General features: G+C 43.3%; 1 protein-coding gene across 41 annotated transcripts in view; it reads left to right on the top strand.

Moving 5' to 3' along the window:
• The window catches only part of EPB41 (erythrocyte membrane protein band 4.1), a 159187-nt gene that overhangs the window by 7329 nt on the left and 128710 nt on the right, over positions 1-23148 (top strand). For 4 of the 41 annotated variants that reach the window (XM_065576712.1, XM_065576709.1, XM_065576710.1 and 1 more), the window contains one exon: positions 9476-9569. The exons of 30 other annotated variants lie outside the window; for them this stretch is intronic. Coding sequence is in view for 1 of the 11 variants with exons in the window: in XM_065576668.1 (XP_065432740.1) it covers positions 9652-9746 (95 nt within the window). In the remaining 10 variants the exon portion in view is untranslated. Of the gene's footprint in view, positions 1-9475; positions 9570-9602; positions 9747-9768; positions 9939-14850; positions 14929-23148 lie in introns of those variants that run through there. 7 more of the 41 variants (XM_065576706.1, XM_065576700.1, XM_065576679.1 and 4 more) reach the window with 4 other exon arrangements.

The following is a 23148-nucleotide window of genomic DNA, read 5'->3' as shown; positions in this document are numbered from 1 at the left end:
AGTTAGAGCAGCCCTAGGTGGTGATGGTTCTAAAAGGCTGCACTTAGGTGCACTTCCTTTGGATGATTGTCTGCTTTTGACATGTCCCCTACATTGGGGATTGGCGGGGGGCAGCATAGATCTAGTCTGGTAGCTGTAAGGCAGCTGGGAATAGCTGTTCCCTGAGGGGCTATTTCTGGGGGCCAGAGTAGCATAAAGAGGCTGAGGTGTGAGAGAACTGGGCTTCTTGCATGTAAGAATCATCGGAGTGGAGCAGATTTCTGGGGTGCACGCTCTTTGACTGCCAGACACCTTTGATTCTTAGTCGGTTATTTCAAATTCTGATGACTAACATTTGCACATGTAGAGTTTCTTTCATCTGAAGGATCTCAAATGTTTTACAAACACCAATTAAGCCACCCAACACCCTGTGAAATCAATTAAATAAAAGAACTTTATTAAAATGTTCTTTGCTCCTGCTTGTACTTTTAAATAGGTAATTAGGAAATCGTTCCCCTCTTTCTTTTTAATTTATGAGCTTATTCCTTGTAAAATATAACCCTTTAGCGTTGTTGTCAAACAAGCCCAGTTCTGGGTACCAGCAAACTTTTTGCTCCTCATCTTAATGTGTCAAGTATCAGAGGGGTAGCCGTGTTAGTCTGAATCTGTAAAAAGCAACAGAGGGTCCTGTGGCACCTTTGAGACTAACAGAAGTATTGGGAGCATAAGCTTTCGTGGGTAAGAACCTCACTTCTTCAGATGCAAGACATCTGAAGAAGTGAGGTTCTTACCCACGAAAGCTTATGCTCCCAATACTTCTGTTAGTCTCAAAGGTGCCACAGGACCCTCTGTTGCATCTTAATGTGTGACACTCCTATGCTTCCCTGGTACCTAGTAAAGTAAAATTGGGAACCCAGGCATCCTGAAGACATGAATAAATCCTCTTCTTATAGGTGACTTGTAACTCATTTCACATAGGCTACTAGATGGTCATTACTTTTTGCCACAACTGATTTGAGCCAGATTTGAACAAGTAATCTAGAGCCGTGTGTGCCATTACCAATGCTTTGAGCTAGCTAGTACTGCCAACTGCAGTGTAAACTAAGTGGTTTGTGAATAGTTGAGGATGTTGCATTACATGTTTACAGGTGCAGAAGAATCTCACAGGCATAGAAGAAGACCACTGCAGAAGTTGTAAACTCACTGCGGCTCGGTCACGAGTCTGATACCTACGCTGGCTTCTGCAGAACGCCAGATCTGCCTGGTATAGGAAATAAGGTTGCCAACCCTCCAAGATTGGCCGGGAGTCTCCCGGAATCTGCATCCATCTCCCGGGGACTATTGAAAGCAAGCCAGGAGATTTTAATAGGATATTTTAAGAAAATGACGTGATCATGTCGGGGGGGGGGGGGGGGGGGGGAATTCTCCCGGAATAGCTTCAGTCAGAGTTGGCAACCCTAATAGGAAACGGCAGGGTGGCTTGATGGCCGGAAGCGCTGCTACAGGCGTTAATTGTATTGTTAATGCACTAATGCATTGCCATACTTAAAATGACTCCGGATCACATGTAGCAATCAAAAAGTGGGAGATAATGGCTCTATACCTTGAGGCAGATGGCAGCTGATAAAACAAGAGTAGGGGAGGCAGTGTTGCCTAATGTAGCCAGGACTCCTGGCTTCTATTCCTAGCTTGCTGTGTGACCTCGCTTAACTGCTCTGTTTCCTCCTCTGTCAGATGATGCTACCTCTTGCCTCTCAAGGCTCTGTGGGAGGATCAATAAATCAGTGTTTAAGGGCTTTTCATTTCTATAGCCTCTTTTATCCAAGAATCTTAGTGGTGGTACTTTTTTTTTAAGTTAGCATTTGACATGTCAGGAAAAGAACCCTTCAGAACTTGGGCTCCTTTGATTAGTAACGATAAATCTCTGATAGGGCCACGCAACCCACAAATGTCAGTGTTCAGCACTGGGATGAACGAGGGCAGAAGCTGACCCACTCTTCAACCACGTTGCGCTGTAACGTGACTTTCTCTAGCACTGTTGATGTTGTGCTGGATGCACGTGTCGGTGACGTGGAGGTAAACCTCTCCCGGATGGTACGGATTGTCCTTGTCCAATCTGCAGGCTTGTGAGTAGCCTAATTCCAGGCTGGCAGATGGGGTCAGTGCTGCTTGGGGTTTTCCTCAGATTTAGGAGGGAGGCTTTAAATAAAAGATGGAATCATTTGTAGTGAGTTGCATAATTTGAAACCAGCTCCTTGCAAACACTGACTGGTTCTGCTGAGTGAAAGAGACTTTCTGTCCAAAAAAAGTTTATTAAAAATCCCAAGTGGTACAAAATAGGGTCTTAAAAATCGAGCTGTAGTAGTGTTACTGAGACTTGGTATGTGATTTTTTTTTTTTTTTTTTTTTTTTTGGGTAGCAAACTTCCTGAAGTGACTACCAGTGATTTTGGGTGCCTACCATGAGACACCTTAAAGAGGCCGGATTTTTCTGAGGATGGGTGTTCAGCATTTTGACAATTGGATCCTTCTAAGGTGTTTCGTGTTGGGCAGGGCACCCAGTATCACTAGTGACTCTTGAAAACTTTCGCTCCTGTGTGATGACCTAATTTAGTCTTCAAGGAATTCAGGCAAGACAGGACTGGCTCGGGCTAGCTCCCTGAAGCCCTCAACTCCCCTATCCTCAGTCCCCAGCTCTGCCAGTCCAACCGGGTCTTTAACAGCATGGTTGACACCCAAGCAGAATCTGCATATTTGTGATCTGGGCAGAAAACTGGTGGTAGATGTCTACTTAGGAGTAGCTGACAGCTCACGTGTGATGAGTACCTGTTCTGAGTCATGTACTTCTAAAGAGCAACAGCATGTGCATGTGGGGGTTGATGAAATCCCTCCAAGCAGGCGGTCTACAAGGGAGAAAGGAGATCTTAGAGCCAAGAATCAAGCCACAATTTGCCCATATATCTTCCTTTAGCATCACTATTGAGAACTCTTGTAACTGACACTTGGAAAGCAGACTCAGCCGGAACCCATCAGCCGTCACTCTGTAACATGTCGCCTTTTCCTATTTCAGGAGTGAACCCTTTTATTGTTAAGCTAGCGAAGCACGCACAACAGCTTCTTCTATAGCAAAGGGTGCAGATCGAGCAACCCTGGAGGAGAAAATTCAGAGTCTCTTCCCCAGCACAGCACTGGCTCTGTTGCTTTTCTCTTACAGTAGCTACTGCGTATATTTCTGCCACCCAATTGCTAAATGTCTGTAAGTGGTTACTGGAAACACTAAAGAAATGAGAAAACAAATGCCATGAACACAGTAGCTAATTCTCCCTTGTAGTTTCCACACTCCCTTCCTTTTCTACACACCTCCCTGCGCTCTGTAGTTCAAGTTAGTTACAGCCCGGAGCACAACAAATAATGATCACATACAGACGCGCTCGGCAATTGAATGAAGAAGCTCATTTGCACAGGGCCGTTAATTCCCTGTATGTTCTAATCTCTGAGACCATCTGTGTCCCTGCCTAGGCTGGGGAGATGATAGAACTCTCGGGATTTGTTCCAGGAGGTGAACGTGAAGAGATCTGCCTGCAGATCCCTTCCCTGGGTCAGAGGAGGACAGCCTCATTAGCTTTGGAAATAGCTGCTCACATTTTAGTCAGGCAGGCAGCTATGTAGCTAGGAAGTGCCACCGGGATCTAGGATGTGGGTTTTCAGAGAGCCAGTATACTGAAAATAAGAGGGAGAAACATACAGGCCCTTGTTAGTACCTTCCACCCAAGCATCTCCAAGGGCTTTGCTGGCCAATGACCAAAGGCTCATGACCCCCTCGGGAGGTAGGTAAGAATTGGCATTCCCTGCTTATAAATGGGGAAACCGAGGTGAAATGAGGTGTCTAGGATTGAAGAGCAAGTGTGTGGCAGAGCCAGGATTAGAACCCAGGGGGCCTGTCTCCCAGTCCTTTGCTCTGTCTGCTAGAAGCACTGCTTCCCTGACTTCTAATATGCTGTGATTTTATTGGAGAGAAAGAACAGATGGTCTTGGCTTAAAGGAGGCGGCGAGGGGCAGACGGGGACTTAAAACAACTGGATTTGTGAGACCAGCCCTTCAACAGTGAAGTGTCAGTCCTTGATCGTGCTGCCTTTGCCAGGGAGCAGAGGGCTCGGATTGCTTTGGTCACAATTGAGTGCCTCCGGGTAGCTGACACTTGGAGTGATGACAGACCCAGAGAAGGCCATGCCCAGAGAGGAGGTGCAAATCCTGGAGGAGGAGAACTCCTTTATTCACAAACCAGAGAAACACTCTAAATACACGGGGCCTAGTGCAGTACAGGCAAGGCTGCTGCTCTTTGGGGAACTGTGCCTGGATTTTCCCCATTACATCTGTTCAATTGATCTAATCTGTAGGCATGTGCTTTGCAGTGGTCACATGCCCAAATACTCCGCTGCATCAGATCGCTGTACAAACAGCCTGTCAGTCTGTAAAGCACCAGGGTTGTGTGGGGTCTAGGCCTTTACCAGGGCTGAGTGCAGCTGCTCTCTCCCTTCTTTCCTTTGCTTTGGGGAATTTAGTTTCCCTTCCTCAATAGCTGATGAAATGAGGACTTGCTGGCAAGGGGTCTGAGCTGGGGTCAGTAGATGGAGACAGAGCCTGGCGTGGGAGTCTCTTGAGCTCTTAGTCCTCCAGCTAGTAGATGCAGGGGGAGCAGCATCTGATAGGGGAAGAAGAGATGTCACCTGCCTCTTCTAAGCAAAGTTTTGCTCCCTCTCCAGCTCCCCCTGTACCCATGGGGTAAAGGTCCCTAGGGCAGAAATTCTGACTTGTCAGCAGCTCTCTCCTCTCCCCTCCCCTAGTGCCCTGTAGTGGGGTGGAGTCAGGGTGATTCTAAGAGAGAGAAAGGGGAATGTGGGCTTGGATGGGAGTGATGGGGAAGGGTTAAAAGTAAGTGTGTGCGGGGGGAGGCAGCCCCCTGATGCCTGGTTTCCAATTTCCAAGTGTGGGTTTTTGTTGTGGTGAGAGAGAGAGAGAGAGAGAAGGTGCTTTAAATTCTAGATACAAAGCGGGCCCCTGCATTGCCTACGCCAGTGGTCAGCAGCCTTTCAGAAGTGGTGTGCCGAGTCTTCATTTATTCACTCTAATTTAAGGTTTCGCGTGCCAGTCATACATTAATGTTTTTAGAAGGTCTCTTTCTAGAAGTCTATAATATATAACTCAACTATTGTATGTAAAGTAAACAAGGTTTTTAAAGTGTTTAAGAAGCTTCATTTCAAATTAAATTAAAATGCAGAACCTGGGCAATGTGAGTGCCACTGAAAATCAGCTCGCGTGCCGTCTTTGGCTCACGTGCCGTCTTTGGCCTACGCCCTGGATTTTATAATGAGGCTGTGATGTCCATACTGGGGAGGGACCTAGGTGGATGGAGGCAGCTTGTATCACAGGTCCTCTTAGCTAACCTGAGGTGCCTCTTAGCCTGAGGACATCTGAGTGTCTCTCTCTTCTCACTCTCCCCCCTCCCCATGGGTTCAGCTCACTGCCTCTGTCCTGCTTCACCTGGAGGGTGTCGCACCTGGAACTAGAATCAGAGTTTTAGGATCTGTATCTGAGATCTTGTCTACATGGCAAGTTTCTGCACAGCAAGCGAGGGTGTGAATCTACAGCACACTAGCTTGCTGCAGGGCAGCGTCTCCTGTGGACACTGCTACTTGGTGTAAGTCCTGGAGTTTGGCTTGGCATGCTTTGCTTGGACGTAGTGGTACATCTGGTGCTCTGTCGATTCACGGCCTGTCCTGCAGGGCAGTGGCTTGCCATGTAGATGAGCTCTTAGGAGCAACTGAGATTGTGAAGGCACCAGGGACTGCCTCTTTGTTACCTGTGTGTGTGGCATGTAGCAGAATGGGGCCGGCACCTCTGTGTGCTACCACAATACAAATAATGGTCGTGGGTTTTTCGGAAGAGGGTTGACGACCAGTCTGAGATGTGTACAGTGAAAAACGGAAGGTTGCTTTGTACCTGCCCGTTTTTATTTCTGCATTGTGATGCCTGTACCAAGTAACTCTGTAAAGTCCTGCCTTTTCACGTACAGGTTCTTGTAAAAGCAGGTCAAGGTTCCACAGCTTATTAGAGCAGCTATGAACAGCATCCAGGTTACAGATTGCCATAGCGGACTTCCCATGCAGAACAGATAGACGCCTAGCTACTAATGTCACAGCTGGTACTGGAGGGCTGAGGTCACTATGCTAAGGCTCCCCCCAAAATTGTACAGCCCCAAAGGGAATATTTTTTACGCTGTGATTAAAATACTTTCTAATCCTGGTCACCATAGTAATGAGTAGCTTTGCAGACCCGCTCTAAGCAGCGTTACTGTCTCAGTGGTTAGCTTCCTAATATCGCTTAGGAATTGAAACCCTGCACGGGCTCTTTTAAGTTAGGTTTAAAAGTGACCTGCAAAGGTATGGAAAAAAATGAATGTGTCCTTTTGGGCTTCTTTATGATGGATAACAAAGAACTGGAATTCTTCTCTTTATTTTATTTTCAGAGGTCTCTTCCTGGTTGTTTACTACCTTTGGAATATTGGGCTATATCCTAAACTGGGGTAAATCAGTATGTCCCTGCCAGTTTACACTGGGTTAGGGTCTGGCCCATCAATTCTTGTCTTCCCTTATTTATGCTGGCAGAGCCGAGAACTAGAGGAGAAGCTTTCTCAGCCCTCAGCTGAAGGAGGTTTAATTCTTTTACAAGGAGAGCTCTTCTCCCAAGTGTTTGCCAGGCTCTTGAATTCAGTAGATGTTAATAAAAAATAAAATAAAATAAAATAGTGTGTTAACAGTCTGATTGAAAATGCCTCCTCCTCTTGAGTGTGCAGGTTTCACTCTTGGTACTTGCAAGGATCTCCCACTAATTCTCCAGTGGTCTGTAGTCTTTATTTAAAAAAAAAAAAGCTAGACAGGATCTAAATTTCTAATGTACAAAACCAAAGCAGGATAAGAATGGCCATAACTGGTTCAGATCAATGGTCCATCTAGCCCAGTGTCCTGTCTCTGACCATGGCCAGTGCCAGAGGCTTCAAAGGGAATGAACAGAACAGGGCAATTATTGAGTAATCCATCCAATCCCAATTTCTGCCAGTCAGGCTTATGGACACCCAGAGCATGGGATTGCGTCCCTAGCGATCTTGGCTAGTAGCCATTGATGGACCTGTCCTCCATGAATGTATCCAATTCTGTTTTGAATCCAGTTATACTTTTGGTCTTCACAACATCCCTTGGCAAGGAGTTCCACAGGTTGACTGTGTTGTGTGAAGTAATACTGCCTTATGTTTGTTTTAAAGCTATTGCCTATTAATTTCATTGGGTGGCTCCTGGTTCTAGTGTTATGTGAAAGGGTAAATAACACTTCCCTATTCACTTTCTCCATACGATTCAGGATTTTATAGACCTCTATCATATCCCCCTTTTGTTGTCTCTTTTTTCTAAGATGAACCATCCCAATCCTTTTAATCTCTCTCCTCATATGGAAGCTGTTCCATACCCTAGTCATTTTTGTTGCCCTTCACTATACTTTTTCCAATTCTAATATATCTCTTTTGAGATGGTGTGACCAGAACTGCATTCAGTACTCAAGGTGTGGGCATACCATGGATTTATATAGTGACATTATGATATCTTTTGTCCTATTATCTATCCCTTTCCTAACGGTTCCTAATGTTCTGTTTAGCTTTTTTGACAGCCGCTGCACATTGAGTGGATGTTTTCAAAGAACTATCCACAATGACTCCAAGATCTTTCTTGATTGGTAACAGCTAATTTGACCCCACCATTTTGTATATACAGTTGAGATTGTTTTCCGATGTGCATTACTTTGCATTTATCAACATTGAATTTCATCTGCCATTTTGTTGCCCAGTCACCCAATTTTGTGAGATCCGTCTGTAACATTTTGCAGTCAGCTTTGGACTTTTAACAGTATGTCCCTGTTGTGTGGTGACTGATTAGATTCGATAAATCAAAGGTAGGCAGTGGGAAATTAAGCCCTTGCACCTGATCACCTCTTAAACCTGGGCAAAGTTGCTGTCACTTGCCGCCATCTTGATTAAGGTGGGTTTTTGCGCTTGTGGTGCCAGGTGTAACTGAAGTAAAGAATCGGGCCCCTCGTGTCATAATGTCCCAAAGTAGTGTGTGAACACTGCCACAAAATCTCCACAATATGTAGATGGAATGTGACACAACCAGCGTCTAGGGCTATGTCTACACTGGGAGCTTCGTTGGCACAGCTGTGGTAGTCAGGGCAGGGTGTGAAGAGGTGTGATCCCTGACTAATATAGCTGTGCTGGCAAAAGCCCCAAGTACAGATGCTGCTTACCCTGGCAGATACAGCGTGTCTTGCTTTGGGGGTGTGGGTGTGGCTGGAATAAAAGATGTCAGTAAAAGCACCGTTCTGCTGGTATAATCCGCACCCACACTCCGAGTGCTTTGCCAGTATAGTATAGTGTAGCTCTGTAGTGCAGCCATGGCCTTATAGAACAAAATAAAAGGCAGGTGGTGTCAGGGCATGTTAAAACAATAGTTAAAGATGCCTCTGTTGGCTTGATTGTCCAGAGAAATGTGCATAGACTCTGGTGGCCTAAATGACCAATTGTGGCTGTATCAGTATTTATATAGTCCAAATGACAGGTTTCAGAGTAGCAGCCGTGTTAGTCTGTATCCGCAAAAAGAACAGGAGTACTTGTGGCACCTTAGAGACTAACAAATTTATTAGAGCATAAGCTTTCCTGGACTACAGCCCACTTCTTCGGATGCATATCATATGCACATGCATCCGAAGAAGTGGGCTGTAGTCCACGAAAGCTTATAGTCCAAATGGTGTAGTGAGCACTACGCAGCCTGAGTCCCTGCTCTGAAGAGCATACAGACAAAGGATGGAGGAAGGGGAGCAGTAGCAGGTAGTGACAGTGCATTGTGCCTTATAGCGCAACAGTGGTTGTTTTTTAATCCCTTTGTATTTGGCTAATGTTTCTGTGTGGAGAGGATTAGGATGTAGAGGTTTTATGGAAGTAGTGTTAATTTATGAAAAAGTAAATGTGGTGTGTTTTTTTTTTTTTTTTTTAAGCCCACTAGGGGGCTCAGTCAAAACCCATTTGGATCTGGGATGGAGACTCACTCAGTCCCCCGACCCCCATGCCTGATGGAGTTTGCCTTTACATAACTGATCTTTTTCAGGCTTATCCAGACCCAGCACGAAGGGAAGTGAAGTATGCCCCAATTGTCAGGCTCCAAATTCAGTCTCAACATTTCTCTAGCTCACTCAGGTTCTTGCTGCTTCAGTCTTTTTTGTTTTCATATGTGCGACCTGAAATCTGCACTCTGTGCATGGGTGCGAGGTTATCATCCAAGATGCTCTGTGAATCATATTAGCGATGATAAAACACAGCACTCTGCATCCCCCTATGCAGGATTATTTGCATTCATTAACACAGGTATTTTTTTTCTACATCTTTGCACACTAACCAGAAATAGTCCAATATCAACCTCTGGTTCAGCCGTCTGTTCCACTCCTGGAAAAGTCAAGTGAACACTCTTGGAGAGTGTATGTAAAAACATATAGGTATGAGCACTTGGCTATGTGGTTTAAGGGATTTTTGTGGGTGTGGTTGTCTTTTTTAAAAGCTGGAACTCCTTATTAACTGATGTCTTTTCTCTCCCTCCCTTCACTTTCATGTCCTGTCCTCCAATGGATTATGGCACCTCACCTGCGGGCTTCCTCCGGTTGGCTTATCTCTGGGTGAGTACATGCTTCGTTAGACTGCTAGTGAGCGGAAATAAATGGTCCATATGCCTCTTTTAAAAACTGTGATCTCTTTCAGTTGAAAGGAAACTGGGTTGGCTCTCCTGGCTTATTATCCTTTGGTGCATTGTTCGTTATGCAATTGCAGGTTTTGCATATGGAGTCTGTGTGGTGGTGATGAAATAGGAGGTGAAGTGAAATGTGTGTTTAGGGTTTTGGATAATGAGAATGAGTTTGTCGCTATTTCTGGATATCTTTTTATTAAAGCGTCTTTATCAGTAGGCTGTTCTTGCCGGCTAGGATTGCTTTGTATTCTTGCCATGGAAATAAAACATGTTCTGCTTATAATTCACTTGGTAGTAAGAATTGTTTTGCACTGGGATAAGAGAATCACTTTCTCCCCATGCCCCTCCTTCTGGAAACCCCCCCTGAAAATGTTGGTCGTATATGGGTGCTGCAATTATGTAGGAGATCTCCCTGCAAGGGACCAGTAGGGTTGGAGGGGAAGCCACCCCAGGATCCTCCGTCTCAGATCTGCAGACAGGTGAGCAGCACTTCACTATTAAAGTAACAAATGAGCATGCAAACCACAGGCAGAGAGGGAGGAAGGGAGTAGTGCCAGTACAGTGCCTTCTAGTCTCTGCTTCTTATTGAATAGTTGAGCAGAGTCTTGCGCTAATTTTGTACTGTCTGTACCATAAACAATTTTTATGGGCCTCTCTAACCTCCTACCAGTCTGACTCCACTGGCTTCAGCAGTTACATGTGAAATCCGACCCTGCGGTCCTCAAAAATTCCTGTAGAGCACAGTCTGGAACTGCTAGTGTTACTTATGAAAGCCCCTTGTAATGAGCCTCTCTTTTTTTTGGCATAGTTGTCTTTCTGTGCACCTTGGTGCCTTACAGAGGTGACAATGTAGGACTGTAGATTTTGGTGCTTAAGTGATGTTTTATCTGACTATTTTAAATTCTATTCTTCTGAAGTGTTAAACAAGATTCCCCACTAGTAATGGTTGCTCTCTTCTACAAGGAAGTGGGATGTAGGACAGCAGAAATCCAGAGCCAAACGGCTGCATGTATCTGGGTGCTTGCTGATGCAGAAATGCCAGTCACTGAAGAAGCATTTGAGGAGAATGCAAAGGGAACATAAAAGCAGATTGGGTTTAATAACCAGGCAAGTGATGTTACAGGCTCTCTTTCAAAATGACACTCATGGTCAAGAGGGTTTGTGACCTTTAGGTAAGGTGTAATGGGCATCTCCTAGTAAATAAAATGTAAGCACGAAACACTGGATTCCTTGGGGAAGCAGTGAAAGCAAAATGCTACATCAAGGATATTTTTGTTAGGATTATTGGAATTGGTGGGAGCGGAGCACCTCTGAAAGTCAGGGCTACAGCCCACTGATCAGTAGCTCCGAACTTGTTTTGATCAGAGTTTGTCTGTCTGTCTGTCTGTCTCTCTCTCACGCACACACACATTCACGCACACAACCCTAGTACATTCACAACAGAGTCAACCCTCTTAGTGTGTGAGGTACAACTGCAGGAAAAAGTCCTTTGCTATTGTGTTTGCTGGAGGGGGAACTGGCATGTGCAGCAGAATAAGGCTGTTCACTTGCATAATATTCAGTGACATGCATGCTTCTACTGAAGGTAGCAGGCAAACTTCCTGTACAGCATACGTTAGGAGTCCAGTTACTTAGAGTCAGCCTGAATACCTAAGAAAAGAGGCCCTCTCTTTGTATTTGGTTGCAGCACTTAAAAATCTCCTGGGATGCTTTTGCTTCTGGGATTTGCTCATGTGACTGACCTCCATATTTGTGACTTTCTTCTATTGACATCCTCAGCAGACCTTGGGTGTAGCTGCCTCCAGGGCCAGAGGGAGAGAGGTTCTTATCTGTTTTATTAGTGGGTTAATCTTTTGTGTCATGTGTGGGAGGAGTTTGGGGGATTGTGGGTTTTATATATATATATATATATATATATATATATATATATATATATAGTGACAAAGTTCCTCCTCTATCTTGGTGGGTCCTGCGCTTATTGGCGGATTTTCTTGCCTCAGAGATTCACCATGTGGGTTGGGGAACAGCCCAGAGACCTTCCCCTCTGGAAGAACCCACTGTCCAGGTCAATTGGGAGGTTTGGGGGGAACCCGGGCCCGCCCTCTACTCCAGGTTCCAGCCCAGGGCCCTGTGGACTGCAGCTGTCTATAGTGCCTCCTGTAACAGCTGCATGACAGCTACAACTCCCTGGGCTACTTCCCCATGGCCTCCTCCAAACACCTTCCTTATTCTCACTACAGGACCTTCCTCCTGGTGTCTGATAACGCTTGTGCTCCTCAGTTCTCCAGCAGCACACCCTCTCACTCTCAGCTCCTTGCGCCTCTCGCTCCCAGCTCCTCACACTCACACCACAAACTGAAGTGAGCTCCTTTTAAAACCCAGGTGCCCTGATTAGCCTGCTTTAATTGATTCTAGCAGCTTCTTCTTAATTGGCTCCAGGTGTCCTAATTAGCCTGCCTGCCTTAACTGGTTCTAGCAGGTTCCTGATTACTCCAGTGCAGCCCCTGCTCTGGTCACTCAGGGAACAGAAAACTACTCATCCAGTGACCAGTATATTTGCCCTCTACCAGACTCCTGTACCCCACTGATCTGGGTCTGTCACAATACATATATATTTTTTTGGCTTTCAGCTGTACTTTTGCTACCCGTTTTGGGTAGCTGGTGGATTATTTTATAGCTATATTGTATCATAGCAACACTAGTATATACAGTGTGCCAACAGGCCCAGGCAGCATATTAGATACAACACAGAAAGGCATGAGAGAACATGGCATTTTAAAAGAAGTGTCTAGAAAACGGAGGGGCTGATTCTGATCTTGCTTACACCGTTGCACGCTTGTGGATATAAGTGTAAACCTTGTGTTGGCCTTCTGCACTGAAGGGAATTTCACTTGAAAAGAATTTAGAGTCTGAACAAGGCCACTGGTCCATCGTCCTTTACAGGAATGTGTATTGGTCACTTCTGCTCACTAGCATGGCGAGCTACTTGGTGATATTTACATGTCCCATATGGTACAGCGTGTAATAATTTGCACGTTAATGTTTGCCACAGATTTCTCAAAAGGGTGCTGCATGGAAACAAGCTACTTAGCAGGCTTTGCTGGTAATAGACGTTATTTCACTGAATGCTGTGGCTCTTAATCTTGGCCAAGCAAGAAGCTTAGAAGGCTAAATGGTATCTCGTTAATGATGGGAAAGAGAAAAACGTATGTGGCATAGTTTCACTGGAACAGGGACAGTACTGACTTCGCCCAGTAGGGAAGTCGGACAGCTCCTGTTATCTTTCCATCTATAAACCTTGCTTCTTTATATCTTAGCACTAGATGTAAAAAGAATAGGAAAGGCAGTAAACTAATCTCCACTTTATAGCTGCTAAGGAGGAAGGGAGGGCGATGTAGGGAGTGTTCTCTAATTCCATGCTTCCGGTGAAATCGTTTCTAAGGTCTCCGAGAGAGCGAGCGCTTCGTTGTTGTTTGCATTGCCATTGAAAGCCCTAATCATGTAGTAGATCCTCATTACGCTAGGTGCTGTACAAACAGACTAAACAGATGGTTCCTGCCCCAGGGATCTTACAAAGTATAAGAGACAACAGATGGACACAAACAGATGAGCGAGTACCAGGGAACAATGAGATGGAATTGGCCCCCATGATGCCTAGTGGTCCCTGCACCCTAGCACCCTAATGGTTGACCCCCTTTCTTTAGGCATCCCAGCAAAGGAGAGTTTTGAGGAGAGCTATGAAGGACGATGAGGAGATAGCTTTGCAGATGTGTATAGGGAGTGCCTCCCAAGCATGAGAGGAAGCATGAGGGTGGTGGTTTGAAGATGTAATAAGCAGGTGATGGAGGCTGGCAACGGGCTGATCGGAGGCGGCGCCAACAGCTCGGTACTGAATAGGAGATTGGGGATTGGTTGGATGGAACGTTGGGTTCCTAAGGTCATGTAGAAATGGGGGTGGGGGGCGTAAGTTGAGACTCCTGAGGAGGAAGATGAGGAAGTGGCAACACTCAAGGATTGAATTCCGCTTCCCAGGCTCACCCAGTTAATGGCACACAGGGCCCAGAAAACACAGCATTCAATTGAGCGGTGTGTGTACGCCTATGTGTGTGTGTCACCACTTGCTGGCCTGTCAGGGTATCTCAAGAACCTCCTCCAAAAAATCTCTTCCCTATATGAGCATAGTCTTACAGTGTATTGAGGACTGTGTTGGAATTGCAAGCCATCACTTTAGCGTGTGCATGGGGAAGAAGGTCCTGGTCCTGGTCCTGGTCTTGGTCCTGGTCCTGCTTGCAGGCTAGGGGGCTGTGTAGCAAAGCATGTGATCAGAGTTTGCCTGGAAAGAGCCATTTTGAAGCGGGTGGGGAAAGTTGGGCCTCTCTGCTTTAGGCTGCCATTCCACCCTCCCCCCTGTAGTTGTGTGTTGAAATTCTGGAGTTTATATTGCAACCTTCCAGCAAGAGTATTTTATGTTTTTATCTAACATCTATGTTTGTATGCTGTGAACATTGCAAGTCCCCACTCCAGAAAATGCAATGTTGCCAGACTTTTCTCTGCCTACTCCAAGCTTTTCCCACCTCACTGATGTTTCTCACTTCCCAGCAGCTGCTACATGCTTGTAATTATCCTGTGATAGTGGGATTCTGGGGTCTGCTGTAAATGTAGATGAACTCCATTGAAATCAGTGCTCCGTAGTTATACTAGGGTGACTGAGAGCAGAACTTGGCTTAAACTAGAGCTGGCCAGAAACTTCCTTTTTGGGGGTGGGGATGGGAATTCCAAAACTAAAAAAAAAAAAAATTATTCTGAAATGGGAAAAAAAAATAAACTTTGAAATTCCCTGTGAAATGGGAATTTTAAAGTTTTGGTTTGAGAAAGTTAAAACCTGTCGTGCAGACTGGGTTCCATTAGAAACCTGCTGGGTTTCTGTTGGAATTTCATCAAAAGCAACATTCCCATGCAAAATTTCAGTGAATTACCATTTTTTTTTGGTCAGAAAATTTCTGACCACTGCTTTATTATACCTTAACTGCAGATAGAACTTGTGGCTCCATCCAGGCAGTACAAGGAGTGGAGATTCACATCAAAAACTTCTCTGAAGAATACAAGAACAGAAGGTGCTACCATCATATGTATAAACACATACCACTGGGTTATCCTTCAGTAATCATTATCTCCGGTTATTTAGTTTGTTTGTTTAAATTCCACAATGACAAACTAGTGCAGTGTTTTTCTCAAACTTGTAAAACGTGTTTTTGCTGTTTTTCTCATCTCTGACCCAGCCAAGTGTGTTTTGTTTTTCTTTTAAGGTCTACATATCTTACATCATCTTCTGCCTCTTAAAGACTTTGGTAAACTGTGGGGAAAAAAATTAAGTGTGGTCACAGTGGTTCACAATCTTTCCAGTCTGCTGTACCCCTTTCAGGAGTCTGATCTGTCTTGCATACCTCCAAGTCACTAAAAAGTGACTTGCTTACAAAATCAGACATAAAAATACAAAAGCGTCACAGCACGCTCTTACTGAAAAATGTCTTACTTTTTCATTTTTACCATATAATTATAAAATAAATCGGAATTTAAATATTGTACTTACATTTCAATGTATAGTATATAGAGCTGTATAAACAAGTCATTGTATGAAATTTTAGTTTGTACTGACTTGGCTAGTGCTTTTTTATGTAGCCTTTTCTAAACTAGGCCAATATCTAGAGGAGTTGATGTACCCCCTGGAAGACCTCTGAGTACCCCCAGGGGTACATGTGCCCTTAGTTGAGAACCACTTGATTTAAGACATCATGGCTGGCATCTGAGTTAGAATCCATTTAAACAACTGGGCAGCTCACATTTTAGCACTGTTGTTTCAGGCTCTCTGCAAACTTAGGCAGACACTACTTCACTGATTACACTCACCATATCTTGAAAGTTGTGTTTTATTGAGAACCATAACAGCTAGAGATTTCTTTATTTTATTTTTGGTAGGGAAATCCTGCCTTAGAAGTCTGTGTAACAATTCCTGAGACATTTTATAGGGGTAGCAATTCTACCAGGTAGATGTAAGTAATATTTAGCTTCTCTCCAGAATAAGCTCATTTTTATTGAGGGATAAATTAATACAGCAGCCACAGTGATTGCTTGTAATACAGTTCTTCTGTCTCTGTTTTATTACTGGTCCCCCTAGGTGGCACTAAAAGTTATTTTCAGGTTTATTTCAACAAATCTTGCACAGTTGAGCTTTGACCTCTAGCTTGAGATACATTTGTAATTTCAGCAAAACTGTCTGCTTGTGTTTATGGTTGGAACTTCCTGTTGTTGCAATAACATCAAGGTTCTTAGCAGAATTCCTCTGCAATCTATTAAAAAGAGACATGAAAATTGAACACTTCAGTGCAAAAGGCATGGTTTGAAAATAGAGAAACACCAATAAACTTTGAATGAAAATCTAAGCTAGGTTTCTGAGAAATCAGATGCAGTAAAGGATCAGAGGGGTAGCCGTGTTAGTCTGGATCTGTAAAAAGCGACAGAGTCCTGTGGCACCTTATAGACTAACAGATGTATTGGGGCATAAGCTTTCATGGGTGAATACCCACTTTGCAGATGCAATAAAGCTGTTACCTGACCAAGATAAGGGCCCATTGTGCTAGCTAATTTACTGATATAATTTCTTTGAGAAGTGCGACTATTTCTAAAATTTACGGACTTATGCTGGTTATCGTGTGGTGTTATTTTGTCAACATTTGGTGCCCTGTGACTGTTGGCCTTACAATGGTATTCGCAGCATTAAGCATCAGCAGCACTACAGATGCCATGATAAATTGTATGCTTTGTTTTAGTGGCGGCCATTTGTGAATTTTAATGCTTTCAAGCTGTATTGTAAGAGGGGAAAATTTTGTTTTGTTCTTCAGAGGGTAGATAATCTGTTTATAGACAGTTTAACTCTTTGATAGTTTGGCCCTGTAATCCATGAAAGGTCAGTGTTTTAATGGGTCATCTCGTGAAATGATATATCAGGCCAGGAGACGTGCTTTCGTGCAAAGCAAGTTTTTCAAAACTTACTTTTTGGAGGTTTGTTAATATTACTGAGTGCTTGTTCTTTTCTCGTTTTTGTTGCTCTAGCCCTTTCTTATTCTTTTCTCCTTGATTGCTTACGTAGCCTGTCTCCTATCATGTGCTTAGCCAACTGATGAAATGAACAGTGATTTCATGCAAAATGAGAAGTGGATGATACTGACTTGACTTACTCAAAAGCTAAATTCATAAATAGGGACTTAATTGATCAAATGTAATTACTCAGATGTATATGAATAAAAGAAAATGTACGCTGAATATCAGGGTACGCTGAATACAGCAAGATCCACTAGGCTGTGGAAAAATTTCCCCAGGGAAGTGGTGGTAACCTTCCGATCTCCCCTTCCCTCCCCCTGCCCGGCATTTAAAACTAATTTGAATTCCCAAACAAATTACCACTTAAATGGAATTAAGATGTCTGTGATGCTAAAAAGAGATGAGCCATTTTTATTTATTCTGTTGGTTTATAAAGTTGCACCTGTAATCTTTTAAAAAAAGAACTCTGCTCTTTTGTCTGTTCTTACCCTGTGCTGGTGGAGAACCCGACTAGGTGCCAATGGAAGGAAATGAAAGGGAACAGCTGATCGTTTATTGCAGGGAAGGCATGATTATTCTTGAATATTAAATATTTTGTATTGGTGCCAAGGAGCCTTACCATGCTGGGTGCTGTGTAAAACCATAAGATGACACAGTCCCTGTGTGGAAGAGCTTACTACTGAATTTTAGACAAGATCTGTGATCTCAGGGTGCTTCAGAGCTGAAAATTTGACACATTTCATGGGCGGGGGGAGGGGGGGGAAAAGAAATATCCATCAAGTGAGCCAGATGTACACCATGAGCCAAATAACTGACACCTCTTCACTCTGTGACTTGGGTCCTACTATCAGAGAGACTTGATATTGCCAACCCCAAGCATTCAAAAATTATGAATCAGGTCCCAAATAATCATGATCTTAATATGCATTTTGCTGTTTGAACTGCCAGTTCATGGTTTTCAAACTTTTCTTCACAGCCATGAGGGCTAGAAACTTAATTTTTAAAAGGAAAAGTAGTAACGTGACTCCAGGAGCTGGAGTTTTAAAAAATAAACAACCCACCAACTATTTTGAGATTTGTGATTTTAAATGGTAAGACTTGACAACACTGGCATTCTCTCCTCTGTATTACTGCATCTCTGGAAATGAAAGTGACGCACTTGCTAACAGTCCCCAGATTTGAATGTCTGGAGGTGACAGGCTTTCAGTTGTGGTCCTGTAAAAATTCACTTCTTTCCATTGATTCAACAGACCTGATTTTTGCAAACTTTCAGGGCATTGTACAAAGCTTTTCTACATCCCTCAAGCAAAAGCCGTAATAAATACTTCAAATACAAAACATACTATTTTTTATTGTTTACATCCAGACAACATTGTGGTGGGTGCATGTTTGAAAACTGAAAAGTATATAAAATACCAGGTCAGGTTAAGCCTGTGTTGAATCTCTACAGGCATCAGAGTGTTTGTGTAGGGCTTGTCTACGTTTACAGTGTCGCTGTAGTGCAGGAGGGGGCTCTGAGTTTGAGTGGGGGCTCAGGGCTGGGGCAGAGGACTGGGACGCGGCGCAGCCGGGGTGCTAAGGCAGACTTCTCATCTGTCCTGGCACTGTGGAACGCGCTGCACCTTGAAAGCGGTCAGCAGCAGGTCCGGCTCCTAGGCGGAGGCGTGCAAGTGACTCCGTGCGGCTCTCGCCCGCAGGCACTGCGCGCCCCCCCCCCCGGTCCCATTGGCTGATTCCCGGCCACTGGAAATGCAGAGCTGGTGCTGGGTGCAGGGGCAGCGTGCAGAGCCCCATGACCCTCCCCCCCCCCCCCCCAGGCCAGCAGCAGAGGGGGGGAGGGTCAGTGGTGCTGACCAGAGTTGCCGTGACCCAGTGCCTTCCTTCTGCCACCCAGTACTGGGTCGCGACCCACAGTTTGAAAACCACTAGTATAGACCAAGCCTTAGTTCTCATAGGTGCAAAGCTGAAATTAACCCTTTGACTTTTTGGAAAATACTCCAATGACTCTGTGAGGACACTAGAATAAGCCAAATTTGGAGTTTTTGGGCCAAACTGCCTTTTGAGAGATTCTATTAAAAAAGGGAACACGTTACAAAAATGCATTATCAGGATTTGTTAAAATCTGATCACGGCTAGATAGTTGAAATGATACAAAATGGGGGAGAGTGGGTGGGAAGGAGAGTCTTCCATGGTCAAAGACCACCCCATGACAACTTCTAGACACATGATATGGCTTTGGCAAAAGTTGATGCAGTGTGCCACCAAAATTGGGATTATAATGGCGAGTTATTTTTTAACATTTACTATAGGGTTGTTGTTGTGGCTCTGTAATAAAACACTGAGGAGTGAATACACTGTAGAGACGACTTATCCTAGAGACTAGTAATGAGCTGGACTGATGATCTAATAAATCTCTTCCACTTCATTTCTTAGCTCAGAACGTGACAGGCTTTTAAAAGCCGTCATCCCAAAAGGTTGCTCTTCTGTCACACCAAAGCACTGTCTGCATAAGCTTTCAAAAGCTATGGAAGTATTTTCCACATATTTGTAACTTTACCTCTATGGCAGATTATTAAAGACTTTGTTAATAGTAATTTTCTCCCACACAATGATTGTTAATTTGTACGCTTCTCAATGGAGGGGAAAATATACTGTGAATCTGGATCTTAAATGACTTGCTGAGAAGGGAGAGAGGTCATGTACTCTATTTATTGACGGAAATATATCAGAATTAGACCAAAGTGGATTTGTCCTACTATGCAGTGCCAAGTTGAAATGAGATTTCCTTTACACCTCTTCATAGCCTTCTGATACCAGTTGAATCAACGTTTGTGATTATACCAGTGAATGTGAACCGTAGAGCCAGGGCTGGAAAGCCAGAGGTTGACGAGACAAAACCACTGACTTCCCCCCCGATTGTTTGCTTGCACCACTTAATGTTGCTGCTGCTGGTTTGACCTAATTCGTGCACCAGTGTAGAAAAGACAAGTTGACATTTTCAATTACTTCTAGCCAGTTCACAATAAATACTTATTCTGTGGCTGTTTTTCTTTCTTTTAAACTTTAGTTACCATTCAGCTTCAGGTCACTTAATTTTGTTCTTTCTTATAGTGTATGTCAATTTTGATCTCCTCCCCCCTCCCCAGATTCTCTTGTTTTTCACATTAAAAATCCCTAAGTGTTGCGCACACACACACAAATAATTCCTTTTTAGATGGTACGCTCCTTGTTTAGATCAACTCTTCAGGGCAGGGTGAGTTTTATTAAGAGCAGAGTGCACTGTTGATGATTGTTAAATTTTTAACATAAAGCTAACGGGCATTGAAATAAGAGGACCCTCGGTCTCTGCATGCTTGAATGTGGGAATCCTACTATATTGTATACTCTGTGGTGTCTTAGCAGAACGTAGGGATTTATTTTCTAAGATTTTTATATATGAGCTCTTATTTGTCTAGGGCAAGAGTTCTCTTCCATCGTAATGTACATTCCAAAAGGGCTTCTAAATCCACTATTAAATGCACCATATTTAAACTGCTAGGATGGCGTGTTTTTGAAAACAGCACTGTGGGTTACTTGCCCTCCCTCTGTTCACTCTCTTTTACCTCTTCCCCTCGCCCCCTTCTCTGCAAGACCCTATTGATCTTCACCAATCAAGGCTGCAAGAGTCCTGAGTTTGCTGCTGGCCTGGAACTACCTTGTGGTTTTCAGTAAAATAGTCTGCTGCCTTAGCCGCACATATACATGCTAAAAAGGAATATGATTTCTATGCTTATAACCCTTGTTAAAATAACAGCATTCAGCCACTGAGGTTTCATGATTCATTAATATGACTGAATTTCTAATTGGGTTGTATAATGTGATTTCTAACTTGCATAAAAAAATTGCAACGAATAGGGAAGTTCTTTAAATATTTGCAGTCCTGTCTTGGCATGGATCAAACTGTTTATAGCTAAGAATTTAAGACATTTCCATGACTTCCTATGGGATTTCAGAGGTCAGTCTGGGGATGTGTAGGAAGGAAAAGGTTAGAACATGAGCCAAAACCTAAAGTGAAAGTTAAAAAATGAGGCAGATTTGAGCTTATACCGAAGTAATTTTTAGTCAATTTGCCTAATTTTTTTTTAACTTGGATGGGAACTAATATTGGGTAGTGTTGTGTTAAATGCTCATGTAGGGTTTTTAACGTTATGTGCGGTAATACGCCTGTCTCATTAAACTGTATAGTATATGATGTAACAGGTAACTTTTTAAAATCAAAATTCTATCTAATGCTAGTACTGTTATGAAAGAACCAGTTTAAACAGTATTCCCCAATCTGGGTTAATATACAGCACAGATCAATACATTATAGAGAGAGTCTGTGGTATAAACTGTCTCCTAACACACTGTAGAGTTGCATATCAGTTTTAATGTTTTGGATGCGCTGCCCCTCCCCCCAGTTTGAAATATGTGTAACTACTGTTAGTACACCTCTACCCCGATATAACGCGACCCGATATAACACAAATTCGGATATAACGCAGTAAGGCAATGCCCTGGGGGGGAGCGGGGGACGGGGCTGCGCACTCTGGTGGATCAAAGCAAGTTCGATATAACGCGGTTTCACCTATAACGTGGTAAGATTTTTTTTGGCTCCCGAGGACAGCGTTATATCGAGGTAGAGGTGTATATCTTTTTCAGATGGGGTGACCAGAACTGTGCACAGCATTCAAGATGTGGGGGTACCATGGATTTATATCGTGACAGAAAATCTGTCTTCTTTTCTATCCCTTTCCTAGAGATTTCTAATATTGCTATCTTTTTTGACTTCCGCTGCTCATTGAGTAGATGTTTTTGGAGAACTATCCATGATGACTCCAAGATTGTTCTTGAGTGGTAACAGCCAATTAAAACCCCATCATTTTGTATGTATAGGTGGAATTATGTTTTCTAGTGTGCAGTACTTTGCATTTATCAACAATGAATTTCATCTGCCATTTTATTGCCCAGTGTTGTGAGATACCTTTGTAAGCTTTCAAAGTCTATTTTGGACTTCTGTGCAAGTAGCGTTGCTAACCCAAAGTATTCAAAAATCGTGAGTCAGGACCCAAAAATTACGAGATTGGTTTAAAAAATAGATTTTTTGATTTAATTTTAAAATTAATCAATTTTAAAAATTGATTTAAAAATAGATTTTTAAACCAAACTGGGGTTCTTATTTGAGATGTTTTTGAGCTTTTAATACTCACATTTCCAAGTACTTCAATGTAAGCATGAAGGCTAGAAACTGATTTAATGAAACTGAGATTCGCACATCATCGTGAGAGTTTTGGAGCTGGGGCTTTATGAAAAAGACAAAATATCATGAGATTTATTATTACAATTGAAAAGATGGTAACATTGATAAGGAAAAGCTAGGAAATATTTGTATGTCTCTCAACAGCGTGAACCTGTAATGGAAGCTGGTTGCAAGCTTTATAGAGAGGGCCTTGCCATAGTAAGTAATCCTAGCAGGGTGGGTGTTTTTCAGTGGGAGGTGAATTCTTTATGAGGAAATAGATTGTTTGGAAAGTATCAGGTACTAGTTGAAAACCAAAAGTTTGAAATTCGCCCTTGCTAGGATGCTGTTGAAATAAACTTCAGTGCGGAGTGGTGGAGGTGCAATGCTTATTGACCCCAAACCACGAAGCACCTCAGTACTGTATATTAATAGGGTGTGATGGAGTTGATCTTAATGCAAACCGAAAACTGATCCATAGTTTAAATCTCTTCCCATTTTGCTCCAAAAGGCTTTTGTTGCCATGAGGTCTGTTGCGGATTATGTAAATATGTGAGACAAAGCAGTTGCTTTCTCTTTGTTGGTACGTTTACATGCGAGGAAATCCATCTCGATGAGGACTTGCTGGAGCTGACATGATAAACAATGTAAAATTGTATAGTATATCTATTTTCTACTGACAAATTCAAAGAGGGAAGATTTAATAATTCCACAGTTAGTACAATAGAAAACACTGTATACCCTACAAGTCTCCAGACCATGTCACGGAAACTTTCGCATCCTAGTACAGAAATTCTTTTCAAAAGAGAGGCCAACACAATTATCTCTTTTTGAAGACAAGAACCCAAATTTACCTCACTTAAAAGTCTGCTTGTTTCACAAGTACTCACTCCCCTTCCGCCCCAGGTTTTAATTGAGTTAGTAGAGATATATTAAAAGCAAAGTTTTTAGTGACTGGGGACACTGTAACTGTTCCATT

The sequence above is a fragment of the Chrysemys picta genome, chromosome 23 (genome assembly GCF_011386835.1).
Source record: "Chrysemys picta bellii isolate R12L10 chromosome 23, ASM1138683v2, whole genome shotgun sequence".
Classification (NCBI taxonomy): Eukaryota; Metazoa; Chordata; order Testudines; family Emydidae; genus Chrysemys; species Chrysemys picta.
This window is presented reverse-complemented; position numbering and strand designations above follow the sequence as displayed.